The 22,588-nt window shown below is 40.1% G+C and overlaps 1 protein-coding gene across 2 annotated transcripts in view; it reads left to right on the top strand.

The window, feature by feature from the left end:
* Nucleotides 1-22,588, top strand: part of LOC129722064 (uncharacterized) — a 217,907-nt gene that overhangs the window by 45,393 nt on the left and 149,926 nt on the right. Inside the window, exons 1-2 of one of the 2 annotated variants that reach the window (XM_055675286.1) lie at nt 4,621-4,794; nt 16,465-16,495. The exons of the other annotated variant lie outside the window; for it this stretch is intronic. Coding sequence (XP_055531261.1) covers nt 4,636-4,794; nt 16,465-16,495 — 190 coding nt within the window. The 5' untranslated portion in view covers nt 4,621-4,635. Of the gene's footprint in view, nt 1-4,620; nt 4,795-16,464; nt 16,496-22,588 lie in introns of those variants that run through there. 2 annotated transcript variants of the gene reach the window in all.

Below are 22,588 nucleotides of genomic sequence, written 5' to 3'. Positions count from 1 at the left end.
TGTTTTATGTTCGTGTATAGTTTAGAAATTAATGTAACTAGTCTACATATATGATTGACGAAATAAATAAATAAATAAATAAATAAATAAGCTGACCTTGCTAAGACTTAGCACATATGTTCCTTTAATTAAGGGGTTATATACCTTTTAAGTTTTCAAAAAACCGAAAAATTTTTTATTGTACTAACTTCAAATACAACATCTTGAGAACATTTTCACAAATTTTCATAAAGATCTGAGTAATAGGAAGAAAGTTAGAGCGATTCGCAGCGCGCCTCGCCACGGCCGCATGAGCTAAACTTGAAACATTACACGCGATTATCTCGAAACAGTGTTTTCCGAAAAATGACTTTGCCGTGATCCTGATTGCGGGAAAACTATTGAACCGATTTCCTTCATCTTTTTTTTTTATTTTCGTTATTAAATTTGCCGGTCCTTGAACGATCGCTTTTTGAAACATACAGTTACATTTTGCCGCAAAAAAAATTTTAGTGCAATTTTTAGCGCTCAAAACGTGCATTTTTTGGAAAAAACGTTCCCGTTTGCCCTGAAAACAAAATACTCATGTAAGCGATCGTTCAAGGACCCGGCACACTTCCAAACTAATGAAATAATATGAGTTTTTTGATTTCGGTTGATCCGCTGAGTCTCTATTAGGATCTCCGCAAGCCTCTGCAAAAAATAGCGTTTCGGGGAAACGGCCATTACTCCAATAATAATTGGTATATCTTAAAATCAAACGTATTTTCTTGTTGTTGATAAACTGTACTTTCAGAAAAATACCACTTTGAATGAAAATGGTGCTATGCACTTAAAAATAGATTCAAACTTCTCTCATTTTTCTCGACCAAAAAGGTATATAACCCCTTAAATGTGTCATTTTGTGCTAAATGTTACTATTTTGAATCGGGAATCATTTTTGAAAAAGTTTTGAACAAAATAGTATTCAAGATTATAAAAAATATTTTTATATGTTACAAATTGTTTTTATACTTTATCAGTGCTAATACAGACTTGAAATCTTGAAAACAAATAAACTCAATTTTATATATTGTTTGGACATAAATTTAATCATGATACACAATTCATGACCAGAAAAAACAGTTAATGTGAAATAATTCTGATCGTACATCGCAATTTCTGTAAACTATACTCTCCCAATTTACGTTCAATCTATACAAATGATATTGATAGTGAAAATCCAACTCGGTAGCATCACGAGCTTCTTTGTTTTGATATCATAGATATATTCCAACTTATTTAAACATACCAGTTCAATAAAAAATATACAGAAAAATAAAAACAGCAAGAACATACGGCCGTACGTGCACTTTTCTTCGCATGTCATTCTAAGCATCAATCTCTAGCACATGTTATCGCACATCCAACTGAGTGGCAACCGTTTCCTGACGGCTGACAATCGTCACCAGTCCCAGCTTAGTTCGTTAGCTTCGTTCAACAGAATAGTTCCACTTGTTTCCGTCAGTCACTCATCCGTCCCGGGCTTCTGTTACCCGAATCCGGTGTTCCGACTTGGTTAGCTCTTGGTTGCAAGTCTAGGGTGACTGATTCGAATTACTATTCACTTGTGGTTGCGAAATAATGAATACAGTTTTAAGTTTTCTCATCGAATAAGATATTAACTTGCTCGAAGGAAATAAGGCCTTTCTCACAATTGCTAGACAATAATACATCGCCACAGGTTTATACCGATATCGATATCGACAACAGCTGATGGACAAGTTAAATGATAATCTAAAGAAGAAATACCGAACAAATTTTGTCTTATCAAGCAAGACGGTGTTTAGAAATTGTATGTGATGTCACATTTATGTATTCATGTCGCTGTCTAAGTAAAAGCTATGGTTTGCTGTGTGGTACAAAAGTGACGGATGCTGTAACGTCTATCCAATTACGACGAGCAGCAAGCCATTTGCTCGTGGTTGACCGTGACAGCTCTTGGCAAAGATTTAATCGTGATCGTCGAACAAGAACGATGTATCTTAATCCAGTGCAGATTGGTGGGACTGGGTGATGGATGTGGCAAATTATATCTAACTAGCTCATCCCAGTTTGGAGAAATGTTCACGCTTTGCTGCGACTGCATGTACCGGTCGGCATTAATTCGACTCACTTGGTGTGTTTATACGGTTTCTGACCAGCAAAGTGCGATGCCACTGCATCAACTACCCTCTGAATCGCTTTCTACGTCACCAAGGGTCTGCTGCAGCTGTTTCTTCACCGTCTTCCGTGCCCTAATCCTGTGCTCTTAATCATACAATTTATAATGTGACTATTGGAGAGCAGCTCTAAGACACTGGATTAGCGCTAAGCGAAGCAGTGTTAAGTTTTGAACGCGGTAGTTTTCTCGATCCGACAGATTATCCTGTACATAGAATATAGTTCGCCATTTCCCGTAAGAGAAAACTAGACGGATAAAACGCACGTAGGATACAGCTTTGCCTGTATTCGGAGAATCCAACCGTTGACTACCGCCGAGATTGTAATCAATAAATCATGCGTAAGGTGTCTTATGGGGCTCAACTGAGATATCCATTTGCAGCATGCATTATTGCTGTTGTTGCTGATGGACAGCGAAATAGTTGATAGTTTCCGCGTTGGAGTCCATTTGTCACTGTGTAGCTATAATTACGCATAAATCATTTTCAATTGTTCTCTCACTTGATGACTACGACGTGATGTAATTTAAAGTGTTTAGAGGAGAGTTTAGGCTTAGAACCAATAAGGAAAGACTCCGACTATGTTGGTTCAAGCATTCTTAAAATTTCATTAATAAGGTAATGAAAAAAAAACTCGAAACAGATTACTGTCTGTTCTACCATTTCACAAACGAAAATCAGGCGTAATTTTAATTGATAATACCAACCATCATCTAAACAGCATATTCGAACATTTCCAGAGCACAAAACGTTAATGACTGATGTTGGAATGCAGTATTGTTACAAAACACACCAAACGGAATCCCAACCCCCAACGCTATCGTAACGCGGTCCAACCAAATGTATGAATAATGAATCCAATTTATCACGGTCACCATTACGGGCGTCATTCCATTTAGTGGGGACGCCTGGTCAAGGCGAAATGTTGTAAACTTAACCCGTTCTCGTCACATCCTGGCTGCGAAAATTTAATTCTCAATCGCTCAAATTCAACACTACCGCTACCCTGTAGCCGTTGTTTTCCGTCATCTGATAAATATGAGGGCATAAATTTTAACCGTAGTTTGGCTCTCCGGTCTGTCATTTCGTCTGCACGTGCTTGACGTAACAAATATATCATTTTTTTCCAACGGCAACCGTCAACAACATTTCACACAGCGCATCATGTTCGCCATTGGTGGCTTTTAAATTTCCCATTATGGGGTTTTCGGTCGCTGACAGTGTTAAACAGCAAATCATAATTATCATACGGAAATACGAAGCGCGTCGCACAAGCTGCAAATTGTGGAACAATTTGTCTTCGTCTAGTTCATATAAATATTATGGAAATAGTAGCTACAGTTATCTTTTGGATTAGCACCGTATAACGGCATTCCTCCCCGCCAAACTAATTCCTTGTTTCACTTCGAACAGCCATTTATTTCGAGTTTTCCGCAGTGTAGCGAACGGTTTGTGAGTAAACGCGAGCGGCCGCTTTTCACCAGATTGTTTTTAATTTGCATTTAAACTGGGGATTAATTCGATTCAATTAACTTGATTGCTTTCTGTCGCTCACCGCTTTTTTTCCCGCTGCGTTTGATTGATCAACATCGGGCTGCACCGTCTGTTCCTGTTTTTGTGTGTTTACCGAGCGAAAACCACATCGACGCGCCATGCGATTATTTGTGTTACTTCTACCGACGTAGCGAGTGCCACTAAGGCTCTAAAAGTGAAAAGTTCTTATCATATATTGAAAAAAAAAATTTGGTTTGAGAAACATAAAGTATTTAGACGATTTTTACAATAATTTTGGGCAACACTGTTTCCAAAGAAAAACAAATCTCTCGTGAAGACTTGCTCTCCATTTCATTAAGAAGAAAATGTGGACGCATGGCTATTTGTGAAACAATGGATAGTAGATGAAGCAGGAGCCATGGATGTTTGATTTTTTTTTTATAAGTGCGTGAAAACTATAACTACAGTATATTTTTAGTTCGGTAGTTTCTCCAATATCGTGCATTAGACCCGACCGCGGGCGCGTTTGCTACAGTGACGGCGACAGAGCAACAGAACATTGTGCTACTAGGGAACCAAATTAGTCGTGTCTATGCGTTATGAGGATCAAGAGTAGGTACATTCTTGAAATATAGTGATATCAATGTGTAAGTGGAGTTCTACGAGCTTCTATCTCCCCGTTATTGGTAGCAAAAGCTTCTACTCGACCACCAATAACAATGGCTTGAGGCTAGAGAATTTCACCGCGGCCATCTTTAGTGCCCATTTTGCAATGGAGAAGCGGGCTCGCATATCGACCACATGCTGATCGACGGTCTGCACGTTCCAGAATATATTGATATGCGGTCTTTTCGAAGGCAAAACGGCGATTCCGATGACTGTCTCATAATAGGCAAGATTGGCGTATTTTTATCGAAAGAGGTTGGGATGAAACGTCTGAGCTCTGAACATACAGCAGAAGATGTTGCTGCATAGTACTTTCGGAAAGTTGACAACCGAATCGATGAACCAGTGCAGTGGAGTGAACCTGAACGGGCAGTGTAAGCACATCCACGATGAGGTCAGAGAAACAGTGCGAGAGGTGACAGGCATGATTTGGTTCGATGCTGATTGTCTAGAAGTGAGTAGCAGCAAATCATGAGACGCTTTAGATGCGACGAAAACTGGGAGAACAGCATTCACACCCGTACCAACTTAAACACTACAATTCGATCCTCGTAGTGGCGGAGAATTGCTTCACCAGACATTATAGCGGCAGGGAAGGTAAGCTGATTACCGATAAGTCGCAGGTGGCCAGACGTTGGTAACAAACAAAGTGATGTTGAGCGATGAGGAAGTCGAAGTAGAGAGACGTCCAGGGGAACAAAAGAGAACTTAGGAATTATGTATAGGCTGTGAGTTCGCCGATTTTTGACTAAATGAAAAAAAGTAGGAGGGTGGTATCCAAGACACGACCGCAATGTTGACGGAGGTCTAGGATAGTTTTATATTTCATTTTGAGACTATATGCTATATTTGATTTAAGCTTTTACTCTTGACAATTAGACACATATGTATGTGTCAAAAACGAGTGATTATGTTTAATCATATTTGTGAAATTATTTGTTTTTTTTTACCATTTTAATCCTCCAACAGAAAGGTATTTCTAATCTCAGTACCAAAAATTGTACCATGTCTCTAATCACTCGGGTTGTCAGATCAAGTATCTGAGTCGTCATAAGCTACATGCGGACCAGTCCCCGTTGAGTTCTGGTTACTCCCAAATTATTGAGCTTAAATTCATCAAATAAGACTTTTAACGACTTGGAACTAAAACTAGTTCAATAATATCTTTTGTTTAGGTCATCATAGGCCACTTAAAAAGTAAAAAAAGTCATGGAAAGAAATCCGTTCATTTTTGGCATGCTTTGATTTTGGTAACAGAGAAATTTTTGGCTAAATTGAACGGGGGTCTGTATTTTGATTATTTATTTGCAGCATTCTATTTTCGAAGAATCGGTATCGATGCTAGTATCGCCCATCCCTAGAAGCAAGCATTAGTTGACCTATTGGGACAGGGAGATTCTGTCAATGTTTTTTTGCCGCTGATATAGAGATATTGCAGCAGGTAGACACCAAACTCATGAAGTCTGTGCTAGGCGTGCTCGCATATGATTGGTATATGGGTTCGTGAAAATTCGACCTTGAAACTTTTATTCAATTTTCACTGCTAAGCAATGAAGTGATAATGATAACTAAAGAATCAAAAAATTGTCCATCATTTTGTCAATCCAACGACATATTGACTATTGTGATCCCTCATGTGGTTACATCAGTATTACCGTTTGAAATCTTTCATTCCGACGTCACACTTTGGCTTTAGATTCCGCAGAATGTATCCCGATATAGTGAGGTAAGACGTAGTGCTACGTCAAAACTTACAGCGAATTAGAGAACCACAAAGTCGCTGAAAGGACGGCTTAACAACCGAACTTTTCTAAGTTGAGAGCGAGCAGCTCCATACTGCAATTCATCAATATTTATTAAGGGTATGACCTAATCGAAACTACCTAAGGGCACCTTATCTTACCAAATAATCACAAGCCGTGATGTGGCTTTTACTACGTACGTAAGAGTCGTTTCCATTCCACTCGGTCCATGACTGCTGTTCGCCGGTTCTGCAGTCTACCTAGCGTCTGTAGGTTGTCTTCCAGCTGAATGATCCACCTTGCCCGATGTGCACCACTCCATCTCTTTCCTGACGGATTGGTTTCAAGAACTATCTTTACCGGGCTGTCGTCCGACATCCCTACTGCATGCCCAGCTCACCGCGACCTGCCAATCTTAGCGATGTAGACGAGAGATGACTCCCCAAGTAGCTCCTGCAGCTCGTGGTTCATTCACCTTATCTACGCTACGTTCTCCATCTGCATTCCACCGAAGATGGTAGGCAACACGTTTTGCACGAAGACCGTAAGGGTACGTTGGTCCTCCACAGGCTTAGTCCATGCCTTATGGTCGTAGAGGACTACCGGTCTGATCAGTATCCTGTAGATGGTCAACTTGGTGTGGTGGAGGCCAAAGTATGCGCCATTTCCTGTTATAATACGTCGGCAATAGCCAGTGAGCCCAGGTAAACGAATTCATCGATCACCTCGAATTCATCACCATCAACTTGAACTCGGGACGGAAGATTAGCACTAGATTCTCGTGAACTCCTTTTTTTCATTTACTTCGTCTTCGATGCATTGATGACCAGTCCAATCCGTTTTGGCTTCGGCCCTTAGTCCTATGTACGTATACGCCAGATTCAAAAGGCCCGAAGCAATGTGTCTATATCATCGACGAAACCAAACAGTTGGACCAACTTTTGGAATATCATGCCACTCGTGTTAATCCATGCTCTTCTAATGACAGCTTCCAGGGCATTATCGATGTCGTATTTCGATTTTAAATCGATGAATAGATACCGTGTGGGCACGTTATATTCGTGGCATTTCTGCATAACCTGCCGAACCGCGAATATCTAATCCGAAATGGTCCCATGAACGCCGCCTGGCAGTGCCCCACAAATTGCTTCGTAAATGGTCAATGACAGAGTATATCGGAGAGTACCTTGTAAACGGCGTTCATCAAAGTGATTGCCCAGTAATTGCATCCCTACAGCTTGTCACCCTTTCTGTAGATGGGACAAGCAATACCTTCCATCAACTCCTCCGGTACTCGTTCTTCTTCCCATATCTTGACAATGACCCAGTGCATGGCTCTAGCAACTGTGTCTCGACTGTATTTCAACAACTCACTGGGAAGTTGCTCCACTCCAGCAGCTTTGCTGTTTTTCAGTCGGCCAATCTCCTCCACTACCTCCAGTAGATCGGTGGCTGGAGTCCTGTTGCCTTCTGCTCGTGCACCAAGATCAGTTGCCTTACCGTCCTCGCGCTTCACTGTTTCGCCGTTCAGATGCCCGTCGTCGAAGTGCTGCTTCTACCTTTCGACTTCACACTCGTCCGGAGTAGGATGCCGTCCAGGTTCCTGCACACACCGGCTTGCGGCAAGCAGCCTTGACATGAACTGTTTGGCCTCCCGTAGAACTCCCGAGTGTCGTTAGCTTGTTACAGCTCTTCCATCGCTACGCGATCTCGGTCCTCTTGCTGGCGCTTCTTCCTTCATAGGACTGAGTGTTGACTGTTCCGTGCCCATCGGTATCGTTCCTCGTTCACTCTTGTACGGAGTTGCAGCGTTCTCGCCCGTTCTGCGTTCTTTTTCTCAACCAATAGTTTGAGCTACTGATTTGGAACCCTGGAACCTAGTGGCGTCTGAAAAGTGGTACCTATGCCGGATCGGATGCTCCTCCAGCTATCTTCAAGAGTAGCTGCGCCAAGCTGCTCTTCCGTGCGTAACGCTGCCTCCAGCTGCTGCGCGTATTCCTGTGCAACCCTAGCGCACATGCACACAGCTACTAGGTAGTGGTCCGAGTCTATATTCGCACTGTGGTAGGTGCGAACGTTGATGATGTCAGAGAAAAACCTGCCGAAGATTAGAACGTTGTCGATTTAATTCTCTGTCTGTGATCTCCAGGTGTTTTTGCGAATATTTTTGCGTGGGAAGAAGGTACTTCGGACTACCATCATACGGGAGACGGCAAAGTACACGCACTGATGGCCTTTATCATTAAACACGGCGTGCAGGCTATCTAGCCCGATTATCGTTCGTTACATTACGTCCCGTCCTACCTGAGCATTCATGTCATGACGACTTTTACGTTCCGTCACGGGCAGCTATCGTAGACCTGCTCTTGCTGCGGGACAATCTACAACAATGTTCACTTTGAGTTTCAAGAACACAACATGCAGACACATCCTCTATCTATAGACTTCTAGGCAGTGTACGATTCAATGAGACACAACGAGCTGTGGCAGATAATGCTTGAACACGATTTCCCAGCAAAACTGATACGTGTGACTCTTAACGGTTACACATCAAGCGTCAGGACAGCGCGTAAACTTTCTATGCGTTTGTGAGTTTGGATGGTCTAAAGCACAAGGTGGCTGTCAGAGAGCACGGTAGTCCCATGGGTGTTGATGCTGCTATTGTGATGGATGAGTATGCCTTCGAAGTAGTTGATTAGTGTGCTTATCTTGGTATACTCGTAAGGTGTGGTAACGAAGTGAGCCGCGAGGTGACAGGGCTTACCACTGATTGCGTAGCCAGCTTAGGTCCTGCAGCCTACAGATGCGCACGAAATTTGCGCTTTACACGACGCTGATCCCCTTGGTGATACGGAGCCGGTCGGCGAGCACTTGGAGTCTTAGAGCTGCATGAAGTATACAAGGATTACATAGGTTACATAGGATCAATCAAAGTCGAAACCGTTCCCAAGTGATGGCTTAGTATGGTTTCAACAGCTCATGATAAATAACACGAATCTGATAGTTTATTTGTTTATTTGTAAAAATTACATCAACAGACCTTATGGCCCAAATAAAGTTAAGAAGCGGGTCTTCAGCATCTCGCGGCTGGTGTCGAAATCGAAACTTGTAGGGTAACGATTGAAATGGCGCTGAAGACCGGTTCATTCTGAAGCTGCTGTAGTTTGTTCGCCTATTCCGAACGTGAAGAAAGAGGCTATTTCGCAACATGCGTGGTCGAACAAAAATATAGAGTTGCTCGAGAATTGTCGGACATTCTACTCGTGAGATCAACACGTCGAAGACGAATATTGCCCTGGATATGTCCCGACGGATTTGCTGTGCATCTAAGTCGATGAGTCTGCTTCGCTGTTCGTAGCTAGGTAGTACTGACTTGATTCTGTCTACTCCATTCAGGTAGTAGGGATTCCGAACTGGAGCGCAGTATGCTAAGTTGGAACGCATCAAACCGCAATATAGTGCTTTCAGGCAATAGATGTCGTTGAAGTTTTTGGTGATACGCATAATAAATCCCAAATTTCTGTTAGCCTTGTCAATGATAAAAGTCATATGTTGTTTTAAAGTTAGCTTTGAGTTAAGCAACACTCCCAAGTCCTTGACACAGTTTGTGCATCGCAGAGGTGTATTTGACAAGTTGTAGTTGAAAGTCAGTGGACTACGCTTACTGGAGAATGTTATTAGCTCCCATTTGTCAACTTTCAATTGCATGTGGTTGTCCACGCACCATTCTTCAAAAACCCTTAACTGCTCCTGGAGCGCTGCAGCATCTGACGGAGTTTTTACTTTTGCAAACAGTTTTAGGTCGTCAGCGAACGACAGGCGAGCGCCTTGAAGTTGAAAGTTGACGTCATTCAAGTAAATCAGGAATATCAAAGGCCCGAGATGACAGCCTTGCGGAATATCTAAAAGAGCGGAGAAAGATGTCAAAAAGACTCCATTGATGTTCACTACTAAACGCCGGTCAGACAAATGCGACTGAAACCAGTGAAACAGTGGGCCTCCGATGCCAAACCTTGTGAGTTTCGCCACGGCGATTCGGTGGTTCAGTTTATCGAAAGCAGCGGATAGGTCCGTGTAGATGGCATCCCTCTGAGACTGGTTGTGAAAGCTATCCATTATGTAGGATGTGAGCGTCAAGAAATTTGTGGCCGTTGATCGCTTAGGCATGAACCCGTGTTGTTCGTCTGTGATGTACTGCTTGAGGAACGAGAAAGTAGGTTCAAACACGAGCTCGAAAAGTTTCGATATGGAGCTATGGATATATGGAGATTCCACGGTAGTTGTTGACGTTACTTCTATTGCCTTTCTTGTGTACTGGAAACATGTACGCCGATTTTCAGACCGAGGGAAAGATGCCAGAGCGAATCGATTGAGCGAATAGACGACTCATTGGGGAAGCCAGTCTACCAATGCATTTTTTAAGGAAAACGGATGGTATGCCGTCTGGTTCAGCGGACATGGAAGACCTGAGTTTTGAGGTGACTAATGTTACCGCGCTCTCGTCAATAGAGTTGTTAGTCAGTGCACGACCGAGAAAGGGGACACGTTCTGTACGGGCCATAATTTCGTCCGTCGTTAACCGTTCGACCACAAATACTCTGGAAAATTTCCGCGAAAACAAATGGCTGATTTGTTAAACAGAGTTCGCTACGCTGTCCGCTAACATATTTCCAAAACGATATGGGGTTATGTTTAATCCTGCGCTCGACATTACGAAAGAAGCGTCGAAAACAATAGCAAAACATTAATTGTTTGTAGCGATTATTGATCGAAAAGTGATAGTTCCGTGGAGATAGTGTTCTATATCTTGAGAACCTCCTCAGGGCCGCTTTTCAACCAGGGCGATTTCTGTTGGACAGAGATGGTCTTTTTTGAGACGTGTCGATCTATAGTGTAGTTTAAAATGTGGAAGAGGGTTAAGCCGGCAGTATTTACGTCATCCGTGTCCAAGACAGCATCCCAATCGATTCCAATTAGTAATACGTTGATTTTGATAATTTGATGATTTAGATAATAATCGGCGCGAGCGAAATCGTAGTAAACGATTGTCGGTACCGAAATCGTGTTGTAAAAGATTCTCTGAATTCCTCTGGGTAATGAGAAATGTGTTTAACGAGTGGACAAGGAGCCATCGTCCCTTCAGGGGCTTGGCAGCGTACAGTAGCGAAACAGAGATCCAAGAAACGTCCGTTTTCGTTGGTAATTTTATTGCACTGTTGGAGAGTGCCAGTGCTGTAGCAATCTAGCAGCTCGTTAGAGGTTGGTGACAACGTAGACGAGCCGGAATCGACGTACATGTAACCATTACCTTTTTCTCGCCAATTAATGCCGGGTAGATTGAAATCGTCTAAAACAAACACCTCATCGACACCGGACGTCATCGAAATAATTAATCGGCATTAATCGAAGACATGTGTACGCGAATCGGATCTAATCCAAGTAACAAAACTGGTTTTATCAATATTTTAAAGCGCTGTTTTGGCTGGATTGAACGCTATAAAACTTTGATAAAACCAAATTTGTTACTAGGGAAGTCACGAGTGCGATCCGGAGGAATGTAGATGGCACACAAGTATAGCGTGCGATCCGAGAGTTTAATTATCACCCACGCCTGCTCAGCAGTCGACCACTCATCGCGTTCGAAGATAGAGACACTAAGTTGGTGGTGAACTGCGATCAAAACTTCACCACCTGTAATTATACGGCTATTTCTTGAGCTCTGATTACAACAGAAGATTTTATAGTTGGGCCTGAAGATTTGCCGCGAAAGTGAACGATTATCGAGCCAGGATTCGGTTAGTACAATGATATCGTACGGACTGTCAGCGCAAGCCAGTAGGTTTTCGGAGACGCGAGCGTTCATACCACCCACGTTTTGGTAGTAAAGGTGGATATTCGTCATCGCCCAAGTAACAATTTAAGTCGTATTGCATTCTTTTAGCGGTTTTCATGACCAATTTCGCAAAATTGCTGTTAAAACTAAAAATACTATCAGAACCAACTGAGCTATAAGTTTGCTTTACATCCAGGTGGCTCACCCTTGCCAAGCTAATTGAATCAATTATAGGAATGGCAATAAAACTACTTTAAAACCACATGGAAAGAGTACCGCATACTATAAGCAACTGGCATTACCTCTTTAAGAGCGCAACAAGTTTGGTTGCATTATTGCGCTCTGCTACTTGCCACAATAAGTCCAAATCAACTTTTCATTGCTTGACAGCAACCGTAATAAGTTGATTTGTTGTGCCGTTCCTGCACACACACCATAACATCACGCCACTTTTTTTAATAAGGAAATCTCTCGTCGCGGGAGAAATGTTTCACCTGTGTTGGACGATGATAGCAATCGATTTCATTTGATAGTGATATTGTAGAAAGATAAGGAATAAGGAGGGGTTTTTGGTAGGTTTTGTAGCTCTCAAGCATATGCGCATGAAATTTTGTAGTGCATTTTGAGATCATAGGCGCTTAAAATTTATGCGCCATCAAAATAGTACGGGCTTACAAAAATGATCTCATTGTTAGCAAAAATGAATTGGATTGTTTCAGCTCAGTTTTTCAGAAAAAAAAAAATCTAGCCGTGTTCTTCAATACAGAGATAGATCAGAATCAACTTTGGATATTCAATTTATTTGTTAGTCAGACGACGACTCGATTTTCGTTTCAAGATTATAAAAAGTTTCAAAAATATAAATATGGCGCGGTTGGTTATTAGTTGGCATTAATCGTAGCCGCAATAAGCCTAGTTCAATGATATATATGTTGTAAGGTGCGGCAAAGGTTGGATTATTATTAGAGAAAAATATGGTAAATCCCTGGGGCCTAAACAACTTTATTTTTATGAAAAATCTAACATCACACCGACGATAATGAGGAATCAACAAACTTTGATATAAATAGAGAGGTGCACGAAAAATGCAACGATACATACTTAGTTTAATTGAATATTGAATATATTTCGAAATATATCAATAGTGTCTTGCCCCTACCTTTTTTTAAGGACGCATAATTTAACGACATAGAAAATTATTTTCAACCAAAACAAGACAAACTGACAATAAAATTTAAAACAAACTACCGAAAAGTACTAAGTTTGCTGTGTTACTTTATTAGATTTTTGGAGTTCTACGTCATCAATGTTTACAAAGCCGCTTTTGTCTCACCTTTAAGCCTGCATATATTTGTTTACAAGTTTGACAGGTTAAAACTGGACATTTGAATGACCGCAATAAAACTGGTTTCTATGTTATATGACAGCAAGCTGGAGTGGTTTAATGGGGCAATAGATAGTAATGATAAAACCAATAATTAAGCAAAATCGCATTGACTCTTGCCGGTTTTATTAAAAGTTTTATTAGAGTTTTATTGACAGCTATCAGTGTTCATTAAGACTTGCTATTTTTGGCAACGGGTTTAACCGCCATAAAACCGTTGGTAATATTCAATGCTGTGATAAAACCGTTAGAAAACCAAGTAGCTAAAGAATTGTTACTTGGGCGGATTGGTCGACGGACTGAAAACGGGTAGCGAATCAATGGAGATTTGAAATTAGCGTTTTCGCACTTGCCTGATCTGGTATTTTGGATGCCTCGTCTCTCGCATTCGCACGCAGGACCGGGACGGTTGGTGATCGCTATCTAGAATGGCTCGACTGCGGCGGGGAGGTTAGAGGCATCCATAATTCCAACATCTTCGATGCGTCCCGGTGTAATGTTGCGTGATGATACGTCAGTTAGAGAAGGTCTCGGTCTTGTCCTAATAGTACTGTCATGCTGGTGAGAGTCGAAAAATCAGTCGTCTTGAAGCAGTGGGTCGGTTAGCAAGAAGCACCAAGCGCGTCAGCATTTGAATGATCCTAAGGAACCCTCCCGCAATTTACGATTATTTGGCCCAAAATTAAACATTTTACAAAACTAAAAGTATGACTAAAAATATGATGTCAGGTGATGCCATATGACATCACCCGCGGGGAATGGGTTAATGTGTTTGAAAATCTCTGCCACTTTTCCACTTTCTGTTGCCGTGTATAATATTCCTGTACAGGATGCTGTTCAAAATTCTAGCTGTCTACAAACATTCTCCAAACACTTTTATTACATTGGTGACGGTTAATTTGGCCACATTCAACAATTTTGCCAACTTGGCGTGCGAGTAGCTTGGATTTTCACTAAAAGCGAGCAATTTTTTGCTACGTTGCTTCTCTTGCTTCGACGCCATTCTTACAACTCAAGAACAAATGTCAAAATCATACACAAGGCATGATGATGCATTCATCTTTGAAACGAGGGTTGTTCAGTTTTTTTTCTTTTTTTTCGATATACGATAAAAGTAATACGGCAAATTGAAGTTGACAAATTGTTTTGATATTAATTCTAAATATAAAATAGTCAAAGTTTTCGTTTACAATGGCCAACGTGGTTTGCAGAATCATGAACTATTGCTGTCAATTCTCGAATAGGTGCACATAACGTACTATTTTTCACTACTTTAAAAAAACGAGATTGAAATTTTTCTCATTACAAATGCCAATTACTTTTTGTGAAATCATGGCCAGGTTCTTGGATAAATGCCGTGAATGAGGTATCCTAGCGAAACGCGTGCTAAAAACATTCTGGATCACTGCAATCTCTGATCGTCTTCCAAAGTATGGGGCTTCACCTATGTTGTACAATATCAAAATCATTAACGTATTAAATATATAGACATATGATTAAATGAAAAACTGAGGCAACCGTAACTGTAGAAATTCAGCCTATTTAAAATTCTCTGCAATTAAAGAATTTAAAAAAACTATTGTTTCAGCATTCCTTGCTTTTCTTTCAATCACTGAATCGTCTTGGCTTATAACTAATTACTACGATTAGCTAGGTGTTCCAGTTTTAGAAAACTACTCTGCATGCCCTCAGTATAAAAATATCATTAACTAAATTTTCTGCTCAATAACCCTCAAAACCCCTTTTATTCTCCATGCATCTTTGTTGGGGCTCCAAGCACCATACTACAATTCCAATGACTTCCAACACGCTCCGCCCTCACTCAATTAGTTTCGAATAAACTCGAACAGAGCCAGTCAGACGTAATCGGAAAATCAATAGCACACAACTAATGCCAAAATGCCAGCCAGCATCACGCCAGACTTAAACGCTCGGTTAAATAGGATCGCCACGGAGATGGAAGAACCTTCCCGAGAATGTAAGTGAAAAATTCCAGCCAGGCATACCGGCACACACCATCGAGATTTTCAATTTGCTTCGGTTACCGGGAATCGATTGTCACTTGCTTACGTCGTTCATAACCTTTGCATAGTTGAGAGCACTACTCAGACGAACAGTGCGGCTGTGGTTATCGACCGTCGTCTGTGTTGGCTTGACTATTAAAAATAGCATCAGCAGTCAATGAGGAAAAGAAAATCACGATAATTCCCAACGGTATAAGTTGAAAATCAATTAAACTTTAATTTCTTCACCACATTCTTCCATTGTGCTTTATTCAGAGCAGGCAAAAAAGTGGCAAGCTTCGAGCTGGCGGTAAACTACCATCAAGTCACATCGTATTTGCCTGCAAGACGCAAAGAATAATTAATTGATGGTTTTTCTTTCTGTTCAGATTTCCCGGTACCCGGTGGTTACGGCAGCAAGGGCCAGAAAGAGATTTTTGTTGTGATTAAAAGTCGGCATTCCGGAAAGGCACTATTGATAGAACCCGAAAAATGGCAAGTTGCAAGTCATGCAATGGGAAGAGGATTGTTCATTTCCGAATGCATCCTGGTGTAGTGGATAGAAACTTTACGGTTTTTGCGATTCTTCTTTTCCGACTCTGATTGCAATCCTGTGTACGCAATGTATTCAATCGGCCATCAGGCATTGCCGTTCGAGTGTCCTTGTCCTACAGGACTCTCTCACTGGAAGTATCAGTCATTGAATAGCGCTAGTCTCCAGTCCACTGTCGTGTGCAAGGAGGAATGGTTGAAGGGTTCGGTTGGAGTGGTTCAAAACTATATTTTATTGTTTAACGACATTCTGCTTATAGTCAGTAATTTATAAAATTTATCAGAGTAAGGTGAAATTTGTTGAGTGCAGTATTAACAAATTCAGATGGCCTAGAAATTCATTCCACTAATAGCCCCACCCAAACGGAAATCCTGCGCACGGCTGTGAGTTCATTGGATGGTGCGGAACAAATTAAAAGTGAAAAAGATATAGATATGCAATGAGAGGCGGAAGATTTAGAGGTATTTAAGCGCGAAGTTGTCCATTATCGAGAAAATCAATACGTATTAGTTCTTAGGGGTGGCTCTCACAAATGATATAAATGTACAAAAGTATTGCACTTGTTGTTAACTACTAATCCACTAATAAATATTCTATTTTTGTTTTCAGGTAAATTGGATTTTGATAATGACATTGCAAGGTAAAACCTATAATTAGTCGACAACAAAATCTTGGTATATTTTTCTAATATTAAACATGTAAGAAGTTTATTTTTTTGAATGTCTTGAAATGGATTTTTATCATTTTATAACGGGGAAGGCTGGACATGACTATTAAAATTATTCATTAGCCAACACTTAGTGAATTTCGGATCCACCCGATTACCGTCCAGCAAAAGATCAGCAACATTCTATTACGTGACGCCTTTCCGAAAGCCCACGAGCTTTCGCTGTCAGTACGATTTCTCATTCCGCTTACTTGCAGTCATCGACGGCCGTGACGACGACAAGCAAACCAGAGCAGAAGGAAGAACATCACGCCGCCACTTCTAGTATACAAGATTATACCCTAAGCTATGAATACTGAACGAACAGAAGTGAACATACTATGCAGCCCGCAACAACGTACGGGGCAGAAAAAACTCTCGACTATCGATGTCCGCTTTTATTCGATCACTATCATCCAGCCATAATTCAATACCGCCTTGCGCTCCCACGCGGAGTACACCTGAACTGAGCAGTGCGCACGTACATGGAAAACCACAAATTTTCACAGGTTTCGCCACCACCAAGGTGAAGAAGTGAGGATTCCTGGAAAGAGAAAAAAAATCAACCGCCGGTTCCCACAGAATTGAAACTAGTACGCTGTGTAACAGTGGATGATTTTTCTCACCCCGAGAGGACGACGGTAATAAAAATGCTTTTCCACGCCACGACACACCGCCACGACCACATACAAAACGACGTGCAAAAGACTAGCACTTGGCTCTTTTGAGAGGTCTCCCCGGTGAAGATGCTACTGATCCGCACTACACGGGGCTTCCCGTTACGACGACAACTACCAAGAGGACCCCGGGCAAAGATTTATTGCCAAAGCAAGCGTGAAAAACAAGATTTATCTTTTGCTACCGTTGCTGCTGCTACTGTTGTCCGAGATTACATCAGGTTCGAACGGGTAACAACGGCGCAGTGGTGAGTTGAATTTAATTAAGAGTGTTGTAAATTTTTATCTCCACTGGGAACAGATTTGCTAAATAGGATTAGGGCTACATGATCGAAGTATTTCGGACGAGCCCCGTCTCCTTCGAGCAGCGATTGGTTTTTACGGTGTGTGCGAGAGAAGTTTATGTGGGGGATTCGTGTTTAGTGAGTTGTGTGGTTTCATGACTGAAAAATCACTTTTGATAAACTTGTCTAAAACAGTCGCTTTTTTGAATATAGGTACTATAAGAAAAATTTAATTCATTCGTTTTAATTTGTCAATTAAAATTATTATATTGCAACTTGTTCAGCAACAACAAATAACTAAACTCTATGTTTGCTTCATTACTATACCTACATTAATAAACCTGAATCTATTCTAGTGATCTAAATCTGAAAATATTTTGCTATTCCACATGGTAATTTCTATTTGTTTTTTTTTTTCAAAACTGGTTATAACCATGGATCAAACCATTGGTAAGGTCCTTTTGTCTTTTTTGTAGTTCACAGAAAAGAATAAATCTCGAACATTACGAATAAGAGGATAAAAATTTATTTAGGAAAGCAGGTCTTAAGATTTTGGGTGTTGAAAATGATGTCCTAAATTGCGTCATGGAAATGATGTCCCAAATTGCATAAAGCAACGTTACTTCGCGATCATTTTTGCAAGAAGATAGTTTCGTTTCCAGCTCCGGAAAACATTGCTTTGGGTTGCTAATTTCTAAAATTTCTCTGCACCGACTCATGTAGAAATATACAGAAAATTAGTCTTCAGCTTTGCTCCAGACACTGCAGCAAAAAGTAAGTCGATTGGAATCATTTGAAGTTTAAAGCAACCAATAACAGCAACAAGCGGAGCATCATCGCACTCCTAACTAGGAACCTTGGGAAAACCTAGTCGTGCACAGTGATTTGAAATAATAATGTCGCGCACTTAATTCTGTTGTGTCTAAGTGCTTTACTTTAGGACTCTAGTATGTTTAAAACGATTGCTTGTATTTAAATTGCTTACATGGTGTTATGCAACAATAACCATAGTCTACTATGACAAAAATGAAATTTATAACTTTTTTGTTTCTGCATGAAACTATTGTTCTCAACAAAGTTATGAATGATTTCATTACAAACAACTTTGCTAACGAGACTTTTTGTCTATGTAGGGGAAGGAGTGATGAAACGGACACCCTAAGCTTTTTCTCAATTTTCTCCACAATTTAACACTTAAACCATGAGTCGATCGCGCACATTAACTGAGCAACTAATGATTGATGCAACAGAATAGGTAGAGATACTTTAATATAGTATTTTTCGAAGTTATTCTGAGCTTTTTTAAAAAAAGTTTTTTGGGGGTAAAATGGACACGCGTGGATAAAATGAACATAGAGAGGTGGTAATATGAACACCTTGAACATGAACGTTAATTATCGCTTTGGTGGTAGCAAAATGTTGTTCGATTGAGCAATTCTCGCTGAAACCAGGCCACTAGGTGCACAAGGTTTTTCGAATTAGTTATACACTAAGGTCGCTTTTTACGCGGGTTTTTTTAACGCGGCTTTTTTTACGCGGATTCCGGAATATACGCGGTTTTTTAGGCGGATTCCGGAATTTACGCGGTATTTTTTTCTTGTGCGGATTTCGGTTCCCCTTCACTCGGAATGCAGAATTAACGCTGGTTTTTTTACGCGGATTCCGAAATTTACGCGGTTTTTTTTTACGCGGATTCCGGAATTTACGCGGTTTTTTTACGCGGTATTTTTTACGCGGCACGTATCCCCCGCGTAAAAAGCGACTTTAGTGTATTAGTTATGAATAGAAAAAAAAAAAACAATTATGCCATTTTTGTTTGTTTGTTTCTAGAAATGTGGAAATTTCAACAGTTCTTGATGTTTTATTTGAGCTGTATCTCTGAAACCTGTTATGGAATCTACTGCAAATAGCACTTTTCTGTAATGATGAATGATAGGGCTTTCATTTGGAGTAGTCAGAATTTTGGCCGCCATTTTGAATTTGGCCGCCATCTCGGATTATATCAGAAAAATGCAATTTTCGCCGTGTTAGCAACTACCGATTTTTGATCTGAGACCAGCATTGGAAAGCTGAAAAAAAATGCTATAAGATGCAAGAAAGAAATTAGGTGAGCATCAGTGTTCACCTACCAATTGAACGAATTTTCCGAACAAAGTTTCAAAATAATCAATGCATTCCGCGCAATCAACGTAGTAGCCATATGTAGAAACTCTTCCCGCCAGTGTTATTTTTGAAATGCGGTAAATTTCCGGATATTTATGAGTTCAATAATAAATTGATGAACAAAACTAGTGCATGTTAAAAATCAGTATCAATTAGTTCGATAGAACTGTTCATTTGAAGAGTTCGTAGACACTTTTAGTAGTTCATTGAATCAATACATTGCTCATTTTCTGTCGATAAGGTAAATTAGCATAAGTAAAATGAAACTTATTAAGACTATACCGAATTTCACTTTTAAAACCACAAAATTACCAATCTTAAACCGAATGAAGCCATTGTGTATGCAGATTTTGCTGAAAATTATAGGGTGACGATTCAAAATGAGATTCAATCTTTTTATTATACATAGCAAATCGTCATTATTCATCCGAGCCTAACTATGCAGAACGGATTTGACATCACAAAACATTGATCCTCCTTTTCGGACCATAATTCTGTACTTGTCTTTTGTTGCTTCACCATATTGTTTTATGTAATAAGATAAATCGCTTCCCTTCCCTTACTAACACGCAGAGAATCCATCCTCAGGATACCTATAACTCGGTGACGGAATCGTGAAAGGAATCGCAAACACTATCCGGAGGATTCCCACTCACGATTTTTATTTCAAGAATCCTAGAGCCATATACAGGGCATTCCTGAGGATTCTTTTTCAGGAATCCTTTTCAAGGAAGCTCAGGAATCCAATGTGAGGAATCCTAGAGAATCTTTGCGAATCGTATGTGTTCGTCCGGGTTATTTAAAAAAAGTACGTACGGAAGTAAGTCCAAAAATAAATATAACTTTACCCACAATCCGTTTATGAAGAACGATTTTCACATGTACGTAGAGTACTAAACAATAATCAATTTGCTCCGAGAATTAAAATAACTCACGAAAAAGAACAGAAATAAATATTAAAAAAAAATAATATCTAACATGCTCTTGTTGCATATATTATTCTCACTCATCTCAATGCAAATAATATGGGCGTACTAGTTGCGTAATTCACTGATTACGATACATATATTGTTATAGTAGTGCGCATCCACTTATGCCGTAATCTCGCAGACTGACGTAAGCGCCATTTTTTCAAATATGGAGTTTTTATGTCAATTTGTTTGTTATTAGAAGACCCATCTCTTGGTATCTTTCTTTTAGTTGTTACTTATTCGTATGTTGCATGAAATCAAGAAAACAAAATGACGTATGCACCATTTCAATACAAAAGTGACAAGCAACCCCTTCCTTTTTTGGACCGCAATGTATTGGATATTTTGAAACTTCATTCGGAAAATTGGTTCAATTGGTAGGTTACAACTGATGCTCACCTAATTTTTCTCTTGCATCTTATAGCCTTTTTTCTTAGCTTTCCAATGCTGGTCTCAGATCGAAAATCAGTAGTTGCGAACACGGCCAAAATTGCTTTTTACCTATATAATCCAAGATGGCGGCCAAAATTCTTATTACTCCAAATGAAAGCCCTATCATTGCTACTTGCAGTAGATTCCTTAACAAGTTTCAGAGATATAACTCATCAAATAAAACATCAAGAATTGTGAAAATTTCCACATTTCTAGATACTATTTCACCCCTTGGTGACCGAGGGGTCAACAAATTCAATCAAACAAAAATGGCATAGTTGTTTTTTCTCTATTCCTAACTAATATGTGCATTTATATGCAGTTCAATTTTCACCGGTTGCCGTAGAATTAATAACAATATACGACCTTATCCGCAAGAAACTGGAAAATGGTGGAAGCTTGTTTTTTGGACATGCCGTATTCAACGGCATGTTTAGCAGCTGCCATCTGTTCATCGGTCCAGGTTTAATTTTGCGTTTTCCGATACAAACATCAAGCATATATGATTTTAAATGGAAATTTGCACAATTTTTCTACTATCACTATGGGCTGTCCATTTTACCCCCACAGTACGTGTTATTGAAAATACTCAAAAATATTGAAAAAATCATTCAAACAATTACTAACCTTTCATGATTTCTGGTGGTTAGTAGTCTGAGTACAGATTTATGCACAAAAGTTTTTACGAAGAGCTGTTTTCTCTAAAAAAAGGTTATTTCTTGTAAGCCAAAAATAACATCACTACCACGAATGTGCACGTACCTTTTGTTTATTATTTTCGTTGTTTGACAGTTTCATGTCGCATAGTTTGTCTTAAATAGCTTCTAGTGCATCTAAGATAAGGTGCCAATGGAGTTTGTAATTTTTTTCAACGTAATAGTCGAGATTTGAGCAGATGTCCATTTTACTACCCCTGTCCATTTTACCCACCCCCTACTATAAATTTGAAAAAAAAAATTAAGTTTTTTATGACAACTAGCTGACCCGGCAAACTTCGTCCCGCCTATTTTTGTGTTTCATTTAATAATTTTCAACATTCCAAATCCATTGATTTCTTGCGATTTGCTTATATCGTTTGCAGTTATTGGTTTTATCGGAATGACAACATCCTCGTCTTTTGCCTTTAGTACATCACCTCTATTCCGGAAATACTCATATTGGGTGGTATTCAGTTATTTTCGTTGTTTTTCAGAAATTTAAAGTGGTCATCTTCGAATTCAAGATGGTGTCCAGGGTCAATGCTTGGCTTCTATACATTATTTCGGTTACGGAAATATTCATATGTAGTAGTATTCGGCTGTTTCCCAGAAGTTGCCATTTTACAATTCAAAATGGTGTCTGAGGTCAATTTTCAGCTTCATGCATCATTCTGGTTGAAGAAACACCCATAATTGGTGTTATTTAGTCAATTTCGGCTGTTTTCCAGAAACCGGAAGTCACCATCTTAGATTTCAAAATGGTGTCTGTCGATTCTAGCTCCTGTGTATCATTCTGTTATCG

Source organism: Wyeomyia smithii, chromosome 2, assembly GCF_029784165.1.
Source record: "Wyeomyia smithii strain HCP4-BCI-WySm-NY-G18 chromosome 2, ASM2978416v1, whole genome shotgun sequence".
Lineage (NCBI taxonomy): Eukaryota > Metazoa > Arthropoda > Insecta > Diptera > Culicidae > Wyeomyia > Wyeomyia smithii.
The sequence above is the reverse complement of the archived record's forward strand: the minus strand, read 5'-3'. Positions and strand labels throughout refer to the sequence as shown.